Below are 15,821 nucleotides of genomic sequence, written 5' to 3' on the forward strand. Positions count from 1 at the left end.
CATTCAATTCAATTCAACTACACATTCATTTTCTTCCGATTGACATTACAACGGGCATGAATTACTCACTAACATGATCGTGAATGTTTGTGCTTTGTAATAATATTAAAAATTGTCTGTTCTTACTTTCACATCTCGCATAATCTATTATACATGTATGAACTGCAAATCGCCATCGTGATCCGGTCTGTCTGGTGTTAGTAGATACTCTTCAAATGAAGCATATCAATAATATTTCTATGACATTTATGATGTAGTGATTGTCATCATTCCCGTTTGATCAAATATCATGAACAAATAACATAATATTTGATCGCCCTTTAAACGGAACTATAGCTCTCATCGCTGTTCATACACAAATCTTTTGAAATCTCGTCAGGTAGCCGATCTTCAACAAAGTGCTTATTTGATTTTTTTTTTCATTTTAATTTATCGTTTAGCTATTCTTCCATTTTTTAAGAAATAATTCATTACTTTTGTAATATTATTACCATGTGGTTTCCTCATGATATGCTACATAGTATACTTTACTAAATAGTTTCAAACGTAAATTGATATCGATGCTAGTTAATTCGTCTCCTGTGGAGGATAATGAACTTGTATACACTTTCTGAATACGCTCTGGCTGAGTAATAGTGGCAAAGAGCATTTAATGTTTTTTTTCTATTATTGTAATTTCGTTAAGACAAGTAATATATTTATTTAACGTGTCCTGTCCTACAAATTAAGACCTAATATTTTTTTTTATCATGCAGACTCAACAAGTTTTTTATGCAGGTTCTCTCATATCTCACCATATTTTTTAAATTGTCTTTAATTTCAAATCACTGCACTCTAAAAACACTGAGTAAAAATTTACCCGATATTGGGTAAAAAGGGAACATGCATGTTTTCTGAGTAATCCCCCCAAATTGGGCAAAACGCATGTTTTAAGAGTAAATTTCAACGCAACATTGCGTAAAATTTACAACACATTTGGTATCTTTTTACCCAACAAACATGCATGTTTCCATTTTACCCAAATAGCCCTTTTGGGTAGACTTTTTTTAAGAGTGTGTAGGCCTATTCGTTAATTCAAATGAATGATTATGCCATGTTCAGTCTTCTGATTTCCCATTTTTGAAAAAAAAATGTTCACATGACATTGTGAAACATGTAAAATAAATTTGTATTAAAATTTTTTAAAAATAAAGCATTTACATTTACAGAGCGACAATGAGTCATGGGGCGTCGTGGTCTAGGTAAACTGCCGATTCGTCTATTGCCAACTCGTCCACTCATCACATGGTCTACCTTCATTTAGCCTAATGCCATTCCGTCCAACAACATTTCGTTTATCAGCCATTGGTCCAATAATAACTTCGTCTAATCACCAGTTCGTCTGCGATGATTTCGTCTCATAACCAGTTGGTCTAATATCCATTTTATTTTCACTCATTTCGCCCAATTAACACATAGTCCAATTAGAACAAATGGTATATGGACTAATGGCTATTGGACCAACTGGTTATTAGACGAAATTATGAGCGACAGAAATGGCAATTAGACGAAGTGGATAGTGGACGAACTGATGGTAGACCAAATGATAGTAGACGAGTTGGTAGAGTTGACGAGTTGGCATTAGACCAATTGGAAATAAACAGTCTAGATAGCGTACACTTTTCAAAACTTGTTCAAATAACAAATACAACATTTCCTCAGACATGATAACACGAAGACGGGAAGGGTTGGATATAAACATGCTTGTTTCTATTGATACACGATTACAAGTGCATGAAGCCATATCATTACAAGATATGTGGCAGAAATGTTAAACATAAATAACCATAGTAAACACCAAACCTGTTTGTGTTGGTAACATTACACTTACACTGACATTAATGTAGTATTACAGACAATGCCGTTTTAGGAAAATGTATCATTAATTGCGGAAGCACTATATATCAATAAAATGTGAACTTCAGTACGAAACCATAAAAACCACGCGAGATTAAAAGCACGTCGGCCATTACATACATTGAACCTAAGAAACCTATAATGTCTCCGAGCATGTTTTAGATCAATATTGTATAGAAAATACAAAAATACCAATTGAAATCACCAATGTAAACCACAAGGAATTTACAGTATATAAATATAGCGCTGAGAAACGTTATTGGACTATCATAGACTATTCGAACTATCATTAAATTCTAAACACTAAAATACACATTAGCCTATATAACTATTATACAATGATATAAATCAATATAAGATTGACAATAAACACTGTTAAGCCCTATATCATATATAATACGAATAAGCATAAAAGGTAAGTTGATATCATAAATTTATTGGTATAAATTAATCATAACAATCGGTCAGATTACATCCGTCTATATCGAAATGGGGAGGATACTAGCAGAAGTGCAACCACCATCTGCGATTATATTATTTCGAAAAGCCAAAAAATATCTTTGTGGGGAAAAACAAATCATGTAAAACTAGTATACATTTAGCGCATTAATAAAATTGGAAATCATCGACATCACAGTAAGTCGAGATCAAGACAATATTAGGACTTTACGATTTTTCACGGGAGTACTGAGGACGGTAGATAAAATAGGATCATAAAACATGGCCGCACTGCACATCCTAAATGTTAACAACGGGAGGGCAAAAGATATTCATCCGAGCCAACCCATTCTCATTTTTTTATTTTGATATAGCTGATTGACAAAGTTTATGAATATGATTGTCCTTCTAACACTAAATGTATTCGAGGGTGACTACTAAACTCCCTTTTCCCGAATCGGGAAGAAGTATCACCAACTTTAGAACTATATTTCACTGGCGGAAGGATTAGGGCTATTTTACTGTTTCAGGTGATGAATTTGATCCCTCAGGAGAAGTCTTCATAAATGCCGATTTATTTTAAAAATGAGCCGGTCGAGGGAGCCTTTTCTGGTCAGATATGGATTGTCAGATATATATCCTATATATCCACTGGTTGTAAACATTCGACCCTTGAATTTCATCCTTATTTTTTAGGATTTCTTAGCCCCGTGAGACCTATAGTGAAACATTTCAGGATCTCAACGTCCACTTGGGTTGCCATTACGACACATCCTGTTCACAGAGCCAACGCCATTTTGTATGACTTAAATGGGTAACGAACTGATCACCAATGTGGTCTGTCATTGACTGTGTGTAAAATAAATAGCTAGTCTTAAAATATACCTTTTGAGGTAATACAGAGAATTAATTGCCACTAATTTTATCGAAATAGAGACACAAATGTTAATGAGAGGGAAGTATATATTCTGCTCCTTTGTAACATAATTATGTTTGGTATATGCGAATTTAAAATGTACTGAGTAGCGGATTAGCATGTTATCATTCAAGGGGGCCTATTTTTTGAGACTACACTGCTGAGAATGTTGCATTATGGGTCAAGATGGCTGGATTTGAGTAGTTTAGGACTTGAGGTGGTGCTACAATGGCTGCTGGTTCGTATTTGCTTTAACGCCATAAATGTTGGAAATGGAAATAAACGAAATGAAATGAAATGAGTAATGTCATTGAGACGAAACCAGTTAGCATTTGCGCTTGCGTAATACGGTTTTTATTCCTCCTAGTTCTTCCGGCTCCAATATGGTACCGTGATGTCGTTCGTGATCGTCACTACGCGGTAGCCAGGGGCGGATCCAGGATTTTCCTAAAGGGGGGGAGGGGGGCAAATTTTTCGGAGGCAAATTTTTACAAGCCCCCCCCCCAAAAAAAAAAAAAAGGGTTTCCAACCACAAATTAAGGATATTTCGTACCCAAAAAAAATGACAAGCAAAAAAAGAAAAAGAAAAAGGTCTTTAATTTCAAAAGAGGGGGCACACCTCGGTTTTAATGGCCTTTTTACATTGCAAATTTTAATTTTTGCTTCTCAAGGGTGGGGGCCGTGCCCCCTGTGCCCCCTGGATCTGCGCCTGGTGATAGCGATATCAGTCTGAATCGTCTAAGAAGTGGCCCGTGCTGCCGGTGATCTCCTGGATGAACCCGGGAACAGATTCATCGAACTCGGCCAGGTAGAAGTTTCCCGCTATCGGTTCACCGAGGTTGCACTTCTTGGCGAATTCACGGGTGTTCCACGGCTTTCGGCCGTCGAGACGCCGGGGCTTGTAGGGAAACTTGGAAAACGGGTCGATCTTGCTTTCTTGACGGTACACCAGGTAAACATAGCGATGAAATCCTGGAATTAATATGGAAAAGAACGAAATTTTTCAGATAATTAAAATAAAATTTATAAGCATCCCCTATTTCTGTCTCATGTACAAAAATACCAAATTATCTGAATAAGTTCATTATCGAGTGAGGGATGGTGTCCACATTTCAAGCTGCAAGCCCCCTCCCCATGCATATTATACCTATAGCTTCATATATGTAGCTATATTCAGGGCTTGGGTTTGGGGTTTGCACACGAAACCTTCCCTTAGACATGTTAGAAAAGTGAATATTTTCATTTGACTATTTGAGAAGGATTTTTTTTTTTTTTTTTTTTACAGTTGATCGAATAATTAGCTCGTACATTTTCATTTTTTTCTGTTAGTGGTGAAAGTGAGGCGCAGGAGGGGGGGGGGGGGTATTTATCCCCATTTAGCATTGTTTAGGTATTTCTCATTTTCCATATGCAATTGCTAAAGTATAAATGTGATATTGTTCTTAATATCGTGAGATAGGACACGTGTTATGTCTATTGCGGTGTCTGCTTTCACACTAGACGACATTTTTGGTACAATACGATTTTGACACCTTACCCTGAAAAAAAAATGCATGTGAAATCGGAGCAAGGCACCTCTTTTGTTATCTAAAAAAAGCCTGGATATTGATTTATATAGTAACACTGCTTTCATTAAACAACAATGAACTTTGATTATAACCAGTTCTTCGGCCTGTTAAAGGGGCTTAACAATAGTCGCGCGATTATTTGTAACCCTTGTTGTCGTTTGCAATTGCATTGCAATATATATATATAATAAAATTGCGAAGATGCACGTTCTGCAAGTAGAAAGTTTCGCTCCTCGATGCATGACCGATTCCAGAACACAGTAAATGTATTGAAAATGCCATTTAAATGACAATGAACAGCTGGGAGGTCTTTGTCGAAAATTTGGTGCTTTCACGGAACAGCAGTTTCGTCCCAAGTTTCAGAGCTGACCAAAAATTGCAAACATGTCATGTCGTTTGTCCAGAGTCATGAACGAAACTGCTGTTTTGATTCACCAATTTTCGACAAAGACCTCTCAGATGTTTTTTGGGGCATTTGACAATACATTGAATCCGTCTTGAATCCGTCATGCGCCGTGGAACAAAAACTCCCTACTACCGAGAGCGGACGCCATTTGTTCTGAATAATGTCATGAAAACCATCAGATTGGTGATCGGTTGATCGCTTTTCATGCACAGTTAACATAGGAAATGTCAGTCACATCAGTGCATCCGACTCCAAACGATCAAAGGATGTCATTGGAAATACCATAATAGTTTTGTTTGATCTGAGATCAGATCCCTTATGCTCACCGCACACCTTACGATGATCATCCGATTTTAGAACAAATCGCATTCTGCCTATTTTCTGAAAAGTATCTCTTTAATTTGAGGTTTAGCTAAACTGAAAGAATACTAATATAACAATTTGGGATGATTGCAAGCCTTTATTTTGGAGTAAAAGCCAAATAAGTTTCAAATCGTAGCCAATCGTACGATTGCTACGGCGTCATTATGACTAAACATTAAACTCACTTTTATTCTAACAAGGATGGTAGCTAGCATAGTCACAGATTTGAACATAGGTGATCCATGTCTCAATATTAGCCTCAACTTCTAGTACGTTTTATTCCAAAACCGTGTCGCATGCAGATCAATCGTAAGGTGTGCGGTGACCGTTTGATTGCTACATAATACCACGTTCCCACTGCCGTGCGATCCTTTGCGAAAGCCACGATTGGCCAGTCATAACTCATCGCAAAATCTTTGAACCATTCAAAAATAATTCTATACGATCAATACGATTATCACGACTGATCTGATACGATCTGATAATATCACTACGATTGCTTCACGATTAAGTATGCCGTTTGAATCGTGGTGGATATCGTGATAATGGGAACTAGGTATTAGGAAAGTTCCCGTTTTATATCGTAAAGTATAGAGAATTACCTGTTCCTTCCCCCGGGCCCGATTCAAGGTACTCTGCATGGACCTGGCCCTTGACCATGTTTTCTCCGGGGACGTTGAAGACCAGCCAATGCAGCTCCTCGTCGACCGGCTCACCCACGGGTCCGAGGTGGACAAACACGATTGTGTGGAGGCATTCGTGGCGGGCACGCCAATCGATGACGGGTATGGTGTGAACCTGAATGGAGGAGAATTAAGTAAAGAAAGGGTGATATAAAGAGAGAGAAAAGGATATGAATATATAAATACAAATAAGGAGAGAGAGAGAGTGAGCAAGATAGAGAAAAGGGGGGGGGATTAGCACGCAGGTATAGGCAACACATTTCTTGTATTTAATAGGTATATAATTTAGGTATATTATTTATGCATTGATATGAATCTCGCATCTAACATGTTATCCGAGATTTGTATTTTTTTTTCTTTGTTTTGAATCCCTCGTTTTTATTATGTTATGCTTATGTTTCTTAGTTTTTGATGATGATCCTTCAATGTCAGGATTTTATATCAATAAACTTTTGAATTTGAATTTGTATTTCCTCTACTCACAATTTTTTTTTAATTACGCGAATTTTAACCTACCAAGTTTGGATTTCAAAGAGGCTTTTTTGGAACCATGATGGTTTGTCGTTGCTCGAAGCATATCTAACAACATTGGCAAATCTAATACAAACAGCTGTGGAAATGCATTAACGCAACCTTGAACACAATTACTTATTGAAATTTGGAAATATCCAATTTAAACACATTGTCAATGCACTACACAAATCTATTGACATTTTTATTTCTTTCGCACTTTTGTTCGGTATACAATGGAAATAAAAGTCAAATAAATTCACCCTAGACTAAGGTATTTCATTTTCGATATAAATGTCGAACCCTCTAATGTTAATGTTGAAAGTTGATGGATTTTACGCACAATCAGGAGTCATAAGGAGGACTATGAATTTTTAATGTAGCAGAGGAACTTGAGGAACTATCAGGTTGCATACAAAGTCCAACTTTACGTGATTAAATTAAAGGGATGGTCCAGGCTGAAGATATTTGTAGCTCAATAAATAGAGTAAAAATCACAAAGCAAAATGCTGAAAATTTGATCAAAATCGGGTCACAAATAACGAAGTTATTGAACTTTAAAGATTTGCATTACTCCGGTGAAACAGCTCTAGGCATGTCTTTATGAATATTCATTAGGTGGGCTGATGATGTCATATCCCCGCTTGTTCTTTTGTATTTTATTACATGAAATTAGGTTTATTCAAAATTGTTCTACCAAGGACTAAAACAATTGAATTGACAACTGATTAAGTACATTATTTATTTATTGCCGCAACTTATTTTATCATAATGGAGACACATCATTTACACATGTATGAAAATATGAAACATTTATGATTTCATGTAATAACAGAAAAAGGAAAGTGGAGATGTGACATCATCAGCCCACCTAATGAATATTCATGACCATGTGCATATAATTGTTTTCACAAAATATTGATAAACTTTAAAATTCAATAACTTCGTTATTATTTTGTTATCCGATTTTGGTGAAATTTTCAGCATTTTGCTCTGTGAATTTTACTCTATTTATTTAGATATAAATATTTTCAGCCCGGACCATCCCTTTAAGTGAGATACAATGTGCAAAGTATGTTTGTTATTTTCTCTAGGGGTGTATTCAGAATAGTGAAAATGCATGGTGAATAACTGCAAACGAATTCTGGCGCAAAGATAAAGAGGTGAGGGGGTGAGGGGTAGAAAAGAGAAGAAGAAACGGAGGGGGAGGGGCTGAGCGGAAAAAGCAAAATAGAAATGGGGAGAGAGCTTTGAAGAAAGAGGGAGGAGGGGAGGGATAATGATGTTTTTGATGATGGTGATGATGATGATGGTGATGTTCTTGGTGATGATGGTGGTGGTGGTGATGATGTTTTTGATGATGACTATCATGATGATGATGGTGATGACGATGATGTCTTGATGATAATGATGATGATGATGATGATGGTGATGGTGGTGATGATGTTTTCGATGATGATGGTGACGATGTTTTTGATGATAATGATGGTGATGAGGATGTTGATGATGTTTCTAATGATGATGGTGATAGTGTTTTTGATGATGATGATAATGATGATGGTGATGAAGACGATGTTTTTTTTATGATGATGGAAATTATCATCATGGTGGTAGTGATGGTATACAGTGCGTATAAAAAAAAAGTTTACACTTAGAAAAAATCCTGTAAAATTATATATTTGTAATATCCTGAATATTTTCAACATTTTAACATTGGAACAGATCCATTTAAGCAAATGACGATATAATTGTCGAAAAATATTCCCGCTTGAGTAAGCACCACTTACTTTTGAAAAGTTAGTGAAAAATGATTTGCGCAGAACTTTGAAATAGTTATGCGAATAAAAGTAGACCTTAATCATGAAGAACACATGAAATTTAGCTAGTAAAATTGATTTAATAATATCTTTTACCTTTTTTAAGTTGTTTCCTTGCCCAAAACACTTCGAAGAGTACATTGCGCCCCACCCCACTCTCCCGCACACCGAGGCCATCGTGACGATATTTGCTTTACACTGAGCTGTGATTTACATGAAATGGCTTAGGCTTCATTTTCATTTTGTTAATCATTGTCAAGCTTGGGAAAAGTGTGGAGAAACAAGTATTAAATGAAAAATGAAATGTAAACCCACTTTGAATGATACAAACTTAGTGGAAAAATGCTGGAGATGTCTGATATAAACTTTTGTTCAGATTCAGTTATGTCCTCCAGCTGGCACAAAAAAGGGTAATGGTTGTGCTTACTAAGTGTTGAAATTTCAATTTGGGTGGCAAAATTGTTACAAAATGCTTGAATGTATCCGTTTTATTTCAATTGACTAAAAGTGCAAGGGAAATGGATGAGAAATGTTTCGCAGGGTAAGTTTGATTTCGCCCTTTCCCCTAATACACAGCGTGAAAAGGAGCATTTTTGCGCAAACAGATTTCTGCGAGCTTTACAAAAATGGACAGTGCTTACTCAAATGTAACATTCTGTCAAAACTTTTACTTTCACTAGATAGATCAGACCCAAACCCAAGATTATATGTGAAAAAATTACCCACATGGTGTATATATTTTTATATTTTAATTCCCAGGGCTTTTTCAAAGGGTAAACTTTTTTTTTATACGCACTGTAGTAGTAATGATGATTGAGATGGTAATGGTGATGCAAAGACGGTGGTGATGATTAGGAGAATGAGGATAATGATGATGATGATGGTGGTGGCTATGTAGACGATGGCGATGAAGAAGATGATTGTACTCATGGTGATGATGATGACCAGTGGCGTACCGTGGGTCACGGCATTGGGGGGGGGGGCACCAGCAAAAATTTTGAGTCACTCAGTGAGCGCGCAAAGCGTGCTCAATTGCCAGGTATAGGCCTATTGACCTTATAGAGACATTCTAAGGACTGTGCCATTAAACGTATATGTAATGTATCTCACTGATCAAATGATGCGAGCGCGAAGCGCGAGCTGAAAATTTTGTATATTCAGACCTAAGAAGGGATTATAATAAGCAATTTTTCAAAAAATAAAGATACGTATCTGTTTCGCTAAACAAACAATGCGAGCGCGAAGCGCGAGCTAAAATTTTTGTATTTATATTGACCCCAAACAAAGACGGTTTAAGGACTATTTTTAGGAATCAACAAGAGAATACATATTTCACCATACTCATCTAATTTCAGTGCCAAGCGCTTGCTGAATTTGTTAGAAAACATGAAAAAAAATTTGTAGTCATTGTAATCATGATTAAAATACCCACCTCACTAATCAAATATAGCGAGGGCGAAGTGCGAGCTGAAAATTTAAGAAATTCAGACCTGAAGAGAAGCATTTTAAGGCTTGTTTGTAGGAATTTACGGGGACCATACGTATTTCACTAACAAAATGATGCGAGCGCGAAGCGCGAGCTGAAATTTTTTTATATATTGACCCCAAACAAGGACATTTTAAGGACTATTTCTTTTTTTAAATCCATTAAGAGTATACATATCTCACCATAGTCATCTAATGCGAGTGCCAAGCGATTGCTGATTTTGTTAGAATCACATCCAAACACATGAAGAGCTTTTTTTAGTCATAGTAATCATGATTATCATACGCATCTCACTAGCGCAAAGTGCGAGCTGAAAATATAGGAAATTCAGATCTGAAGAGGGGCATTCTAAGGCTTGTTTGTAGGAATCTTCTTAGGCCATACGTATTTCACTAACCAAATGATGCGACGCGAAGCGCGAGCTGAAAATTTTTGACATTTAGATTAGAAAAAGAGACATTTTAAGGACTGATTTTAGGAATTCATGAAGAGCAGACATATCTCATCAATTCACTAATTCGAACGTAAGCACGGACAGGAAACATTTTATATGCAGACCTTAAAATGGGGCAATCACTTTAAGTAGTCATGAAAAAAGAAGCATATGTCACTACATAAAACAATAATAACTCGAAATGCGATGAAATATATTTGGTGCATATTGACTTAAGAACAGGGCGTTTTAGTACAACATGATTATAATTCTCGTTAAACAGACAATGCGAGTACCAGGAATAATGAAAAAATAGGCCCTGAGCAAATTATGTTTCATAAAGTTATGAAAAAAATATTTCTTATGTAATATAACATTATAATGTGCAATAATTTCGACTTTCCCCCATGTTTCTTTCTTCTCCCTCTTTTTCTCCCTTTTCTCCCGGTTTTTTTTGGCCACCCGATGGGGGGCACGTGCCCCCCCCCCCATGCCCCCCGTAGTTACGCCACTGATGATGACATATAACAATGCAGTGGTGGTGATGAGAACGATGTCGTGCTATAGGCCTCATTTAAAATGAATTCCCTTACCTGAGTTGGGGTAAGTGTATCACCCGGGTAACACTTTGTGCGAGTTCTTTTCCATTGCACCGACAACACTTCCACTGGTCGATCGTCAATGATATCAGGCACGATCTTGTACTCCCGAAACTTGTCCATTCTCTCTTCCAAAACTAGAGCTCCTTTCGCAAATAGTCAACGCACACAAATGAAGAACAAAATCACCAAAACATATGTAATATGGAATTATAATATCAGTGAAGACGCTATCGATCATTCATGCATGAACTAATCCCAGCTGTGATGGGTTAGTCACACTTCAACGATATCGAATATAACATCAGTGAAGAGCTACCGATCATTCGTGTATGAACGAAGCCCAGCTGTGATGGGGCGGTCACACTTCAACTAAATCGAATGTAATATCAGTGAAGACGATATCGATCATTTGTGTATGAACGAAACCCAGCTGTGATGGGGCGGTCACACTTCAACGATATTAAAATAATATCAGTGAAGACACTTTCGATCATTTGTGTAGGGGTCACACTTCAGCGATATCGAATATAATTTCATTGGAAGGGCGTCTCATATGGATGTTGCACCAGGCCCAAGTGTGTAATATATCATTGTATGATTTAACACTGGCACAATGTCATTTTTTCTAACTTTTTTTTTTTTTTTTTTTTTGGGGGGGGGGGGGCATCTTATATCCTACAAATTGGTGGCCAATGAGGATTTTTCTAAAATACTGTTTTATTTCATTATTCAATTTGGTTCTTTTTTATCAGAAAAACTTCACAGTAGCACCCCCTTCCTCCTATCTAGAGAAAAAATGTCTGATCTTAATTAACATTATTCAATCGTATTCAGAAAACCGATTTTTGAAGACATAATTTGATATGATTGTCGCTAACTCCTTTCTACACCTGGCTAAAACCCATATTAACATTGAAAAGGATAGGTTGTTGGGAAACTATGATAGGCCGTCTGTATATTGTCCTGCCATAAATTCATGATGAGTAAAAGCTATGCCATTACTATAAGCATTTTTTCCCTCTAATTATTCAGTTAATTTTATTTACTCATAACACGTACTAACCGTACAAATAATTGAAAGACATGAAATGATACAGAAAGCTTAGATGATAATGAATGTTATATTCATAAGAATATAAAAACAAGCGAGGGAGAGCAAATAAAAAGAATAAAGAGTTTTGGAATAAAGCTGCTCCTCTAATGAAGCAATCTTACATTATATAGTGTGTCAAAGGCGTGAATTTGTGAAATTGGAAACCGGTATATACGCTCTCGTTTGCCAGGGTGGCAAAGACTATGTGTGAACCCAGGCTTTTACAATTATAACAATATTATTATTCACCGAATGCCCATCTTTTGTGAATGAATAAATGCATTATCGATCGTTTAAGAAAGTGAAAAATATTCGATTGTTTGTGGGTGTTCACATTTTTTAATTTAATTTAAGATCGATTTGAATATTCACGGCATAATAATTTACCGTGACCCGATATTAAAATCGATATTTTTCTCGGGGTTGTGCTATGGAAGGGGGCGGGTGATAGGAGTGTCTCCGTATTTTTTGTGATTATAATAAACCAGAAAAGGAGAGAAGTGAAGAGAAGAGAGAAAAGAAAGAAAAAGAAAATGGATATGGAGGCAGAGTTATGTATTAAGGAGAACTGAAGTTATCTGAATATGGATCACTCTTGTCAAACTTTCAATGGGAAAATGTGTCCCCCCCTTGGAAAATCCTGGATCCGCCCTTGGGTTATCATGGGCATTCACCCCTGATCTAAAAAAAGAAATAGGAATTGAAGTGAATTTTCAGAAAACACGTATTATGGATATTATGGATGGACGACTCTTACATTTACTTGTTTGACTGCTGAAATGATTGTGATGGTTTCAAACGGATAGCACGTATATATCTGTACTTTTACGACGGGTTTTAGTACTACATACTCTAACTCCCAACTACATTTATTAGCATGTTTGATGGTGAAAGTCCATTTTCTTTTCAGCATGTGATTTCCTTGTAAGTTTTAAATAACATTGACTCGTGGTATATGACGTCACAATACAGGCACAACTTGTATGCATGTATTATGAAACACAAATTGTACTAGTAGACATAAACATCCCATGTAAAACGATGTAGAACCTGCACATTTATGTTTTATTTATTGGAAGTAATAACAGGAAGGTGTCGTTTTGAATACTATATATATATATATATATATAAAAAATAAATTCGCTTTTTTTTTCGGTTGGAAATATTGGAATGAAGCCATAAAGACCAAACCATTTTTGTTAAAAACAATTTTCACTTGATAGCCTCACTCCCACAATCACAACATAATGAACTGCGGCGAAGGTTTACACTGACAAGCTCACACTCTCTACACTGAAGGCTCGCACCCACACCGTCACTGCACACACTCTTCATTGAAGGCTCTCACACACTCCATCACACCCACACTAACGCACACACCCTGAAGGCTCACACTCTCACACCCACCCCATCGCACACTCTTTATCTTGAAGGCTTACACCACACCCTGACTGCACACACGGCTACATTGAAGGCTCCCACACACTCATCACATCCACACTAACGCACACACCCCGAAGGCTTACACTCTCACACCCACCCCACTGCACACACTTTATTTTGAAGGCTTACAACCACACCCTCACACTCACCCTCAATGCACACACATTCACTGAAGGCTCTCACAAACTCCATCAAACCCACTCCAACGCACACACCCTGAAGGTTCACACTCTCACACCAACCCCACTACACACTCCTTATCTTGAAGGCTTACACGCCCACACTCTCACACTCACCCTCAATGCACACACCTTCACTGAAGGCTCTCACACACTCCATTAAACCCACACTAACGCACACACCCTGAAGGCTCACACTCTCACACATACCCACCTCACCGCACACACTTTATTTTGAAGACCCACACCCACACCCCCACACCACTCTCACTACCCACATTTTTCTCTGAACGTATAAACTCAAACCCTCACGCCCACATTTACTGTACACCCACTCTACGTTGAAGGCTCTTGTACTCACATCCACACTCACAACACACACGCTCTAGGCCAGGAGCCCAGACACACCCTAACTTTAACTATTCACACTCTTTCCATTAATCAAAGTCTTACACCCACATTCTCACACCCACCCCACGTACTTCACACATCTTTAAGAGCACGCACTCACACCCATGTTATAAGCCTATACATTTATGCGATATCAGTGGTTAAAGGTATTGTTTAACTTTGTGAGCAGCCGATTTAAAAAATTCTCAAACCAAGATGAAACATGTGTACAAGTGCATGTATCAGAACCCTGAAAACAACCATTATTGAGAATGAAAAGCTAAAACTACAAGGCAAACCCCGATTTTGTAAATAGGTGTCTAATAGACGCCTAAATAGTACACATTAGTGTATGGGATGAAATTAAGATGGTGTTTTCGGTCACTTTATATTTCAATTTTTGAAGCACTAAATAATTATTTTCGAACGCAATTTTTTCTGGGCTTCATTTTTGTAACATATCACAGACACAGGTGACAAGTGTGACCTTCTAGCTCAGATTTTTTAAAGTCAAATCAATGTTAGCCAATCACTTTAAACAAAAAACGTTAACCGGACACGCCCCCCCCAGATTACCCTCAAATTCATGTAAACATAATTGTTGCATTCCGATGGCAGTTATATTTGTCCTAATTTTTGTCAATTATAATTTCACTTAGAACCATTCTGCTGGTAGATTTTATAATATTCACTTTCATACTTCAATACAATACAATACAATACAATAGCTTGTCGTCAGACATTTCAAATAAAATCCAAACATAATAACGCAAATAAACAACAACAACGACAATAAAAAAAAAGAAATACAGCATTTGGTTAAGCTTTCGTATTGCCTTCATTCATTTTGAAATGTATAAAAATGTTGACAGTCGATTTCCCTTTTTACGATATAAAATTATTTTAACTTATTTTTTTTGGACAAATCAATAAATATTCTTACCTGATTAACACACAAAATAAACCTTGTTTACTCCTTCAATCTCTAAAATTAAAAATATCTGTCTATTATTTCCCTCGACAGTACTGACCCTCGAACACACAGAAATATACGTCGCGTAGACGAAAAGATGCTTTGGTGCAGCGGAAACCAGCACGTGATCTCTTAAAGTGACGTAATTTGATTTGATTACCGACGATATTGAAACGAAGACAGGAAGTTAATGTTAGAGTTGAAATAAGCTCTTATATTTTGGTTTTTGTAAAATGTGATACATTTTTTCCAAAAAGGGGGTAATTGTCAGAAGCTTATTCAAACTCCCCTTTACTAGCCAGTGGAAGAGCCTATTTGGTTGAGTAACTCCTTAATTTGTTTATGAATAGACCAAACCTAACTGCTAGAGTAGGCAACCCCTCACTGTGTTTGATAGCTATTGTGTGTGTGTGAAATGCATATGGCAATGCACGCAAATGTTCAACAGATTGCAGATTAGCAAGCGTAGGGTGCAGTAGCATCTTTCAGCAGCTCCTGGGCTGGTAAGGCCAGCACTTTGGTGCCACGCCTTTGGTATGTGCAGTGGCATGTAAGCCAGCAGTGGTTGGTACACTGGTTGGAATTCAAGGTCCAGACTGTAAGTTGAAGTTTTATTTTACCATAT

At 37.0% G+C, this 15,821-nt stretch overlaps 1 protein-coding gene across 3 annotated transcripts; it reads right to left on the bottom strand.

The window, feature by feature from the left end:
- Positions 1-1,727: 1,727 nt before the first annotated feature.
- On the bottom strand, positions 1,728-15,366 carry LOC129258296 (protein D2-like). 3 transcript variants are annotated; one of them, XM_064098662.1, is made up of 4 exons: positions 15,167-15,366; positions 11,110-11,261; positions 6,190-6,385; positions 1,728-4,222 (listed from the first exon to the last, which is right to left on the bottom strand). In XM_064098662.1, exons 2-4 carry the CDS (start codon positions 11,236-11,238, stop codon positions 3,975-3,977), a joined length of 573 nt encoding a protein of 190 aa, XP_063954732.1. In that variant the 5' UTR covers positions 11,239-11,261; positions 15,167-15,366; the 3' UTR covers positions 1,728-3,974. The 3 variants fall into 3 exon arrangements, with proteins under 3 accessions (XP_063954732.1, XP_063954733.1, XP_054752561.2); XM_064098663.1 differs by having other exon boundaries at positions 15,178-15,264; XM_054896586.2 differs by lacking the exon at positions 15,167-15,366 and having other exon boundaries at positions 11,110-11,384.
- Positions 15,367-15,821: the final 455 nt, after the last annotated feature.

This window comes from Lytechinus pictus, chromosome 4 (genome assembly GCF_037042905.1).
Source record: "Lytechinus pictus isolate F3 Inbred chromosome 4, Lp3.0, whole genome shotgun sequence".
NCBI classification, from domain to species: domain Eukaryota; kingdom Metazoa; phylum Echinodermata; class Echinoidea; order Temnopleuroida; family Toxopneustidae; genus Lytechinus; species Lytechinus pictus.

What these genes read in the sequence shown, in the direction of transcription:
- LOC129258296 (XM_064098662.1), bottom strand. Translation starts at nt 11,238, where the DNA reads ATGGACAAGTTTCGGGAGTACAAGATCGTGCCTGATATCATTGACGAT. An exon ending in ATACACTTACCCCAACTCAG is followed by an intron (nt 6,386 to 11,109) that starts GTAAGGGAATTC and finishes TCCTCCATTCAG; the next exon opens with GTTCACACCATACCCGTCAT. An exon ending in GGGCCCGGGGGAAGGAACAG is followed by an intron (nt 4,223 to 6,189) that starts GTAATTCTCTAT and finishes TATTAATTCCAG; the next exon opens with GATTTCATCGCTATGTTTAC.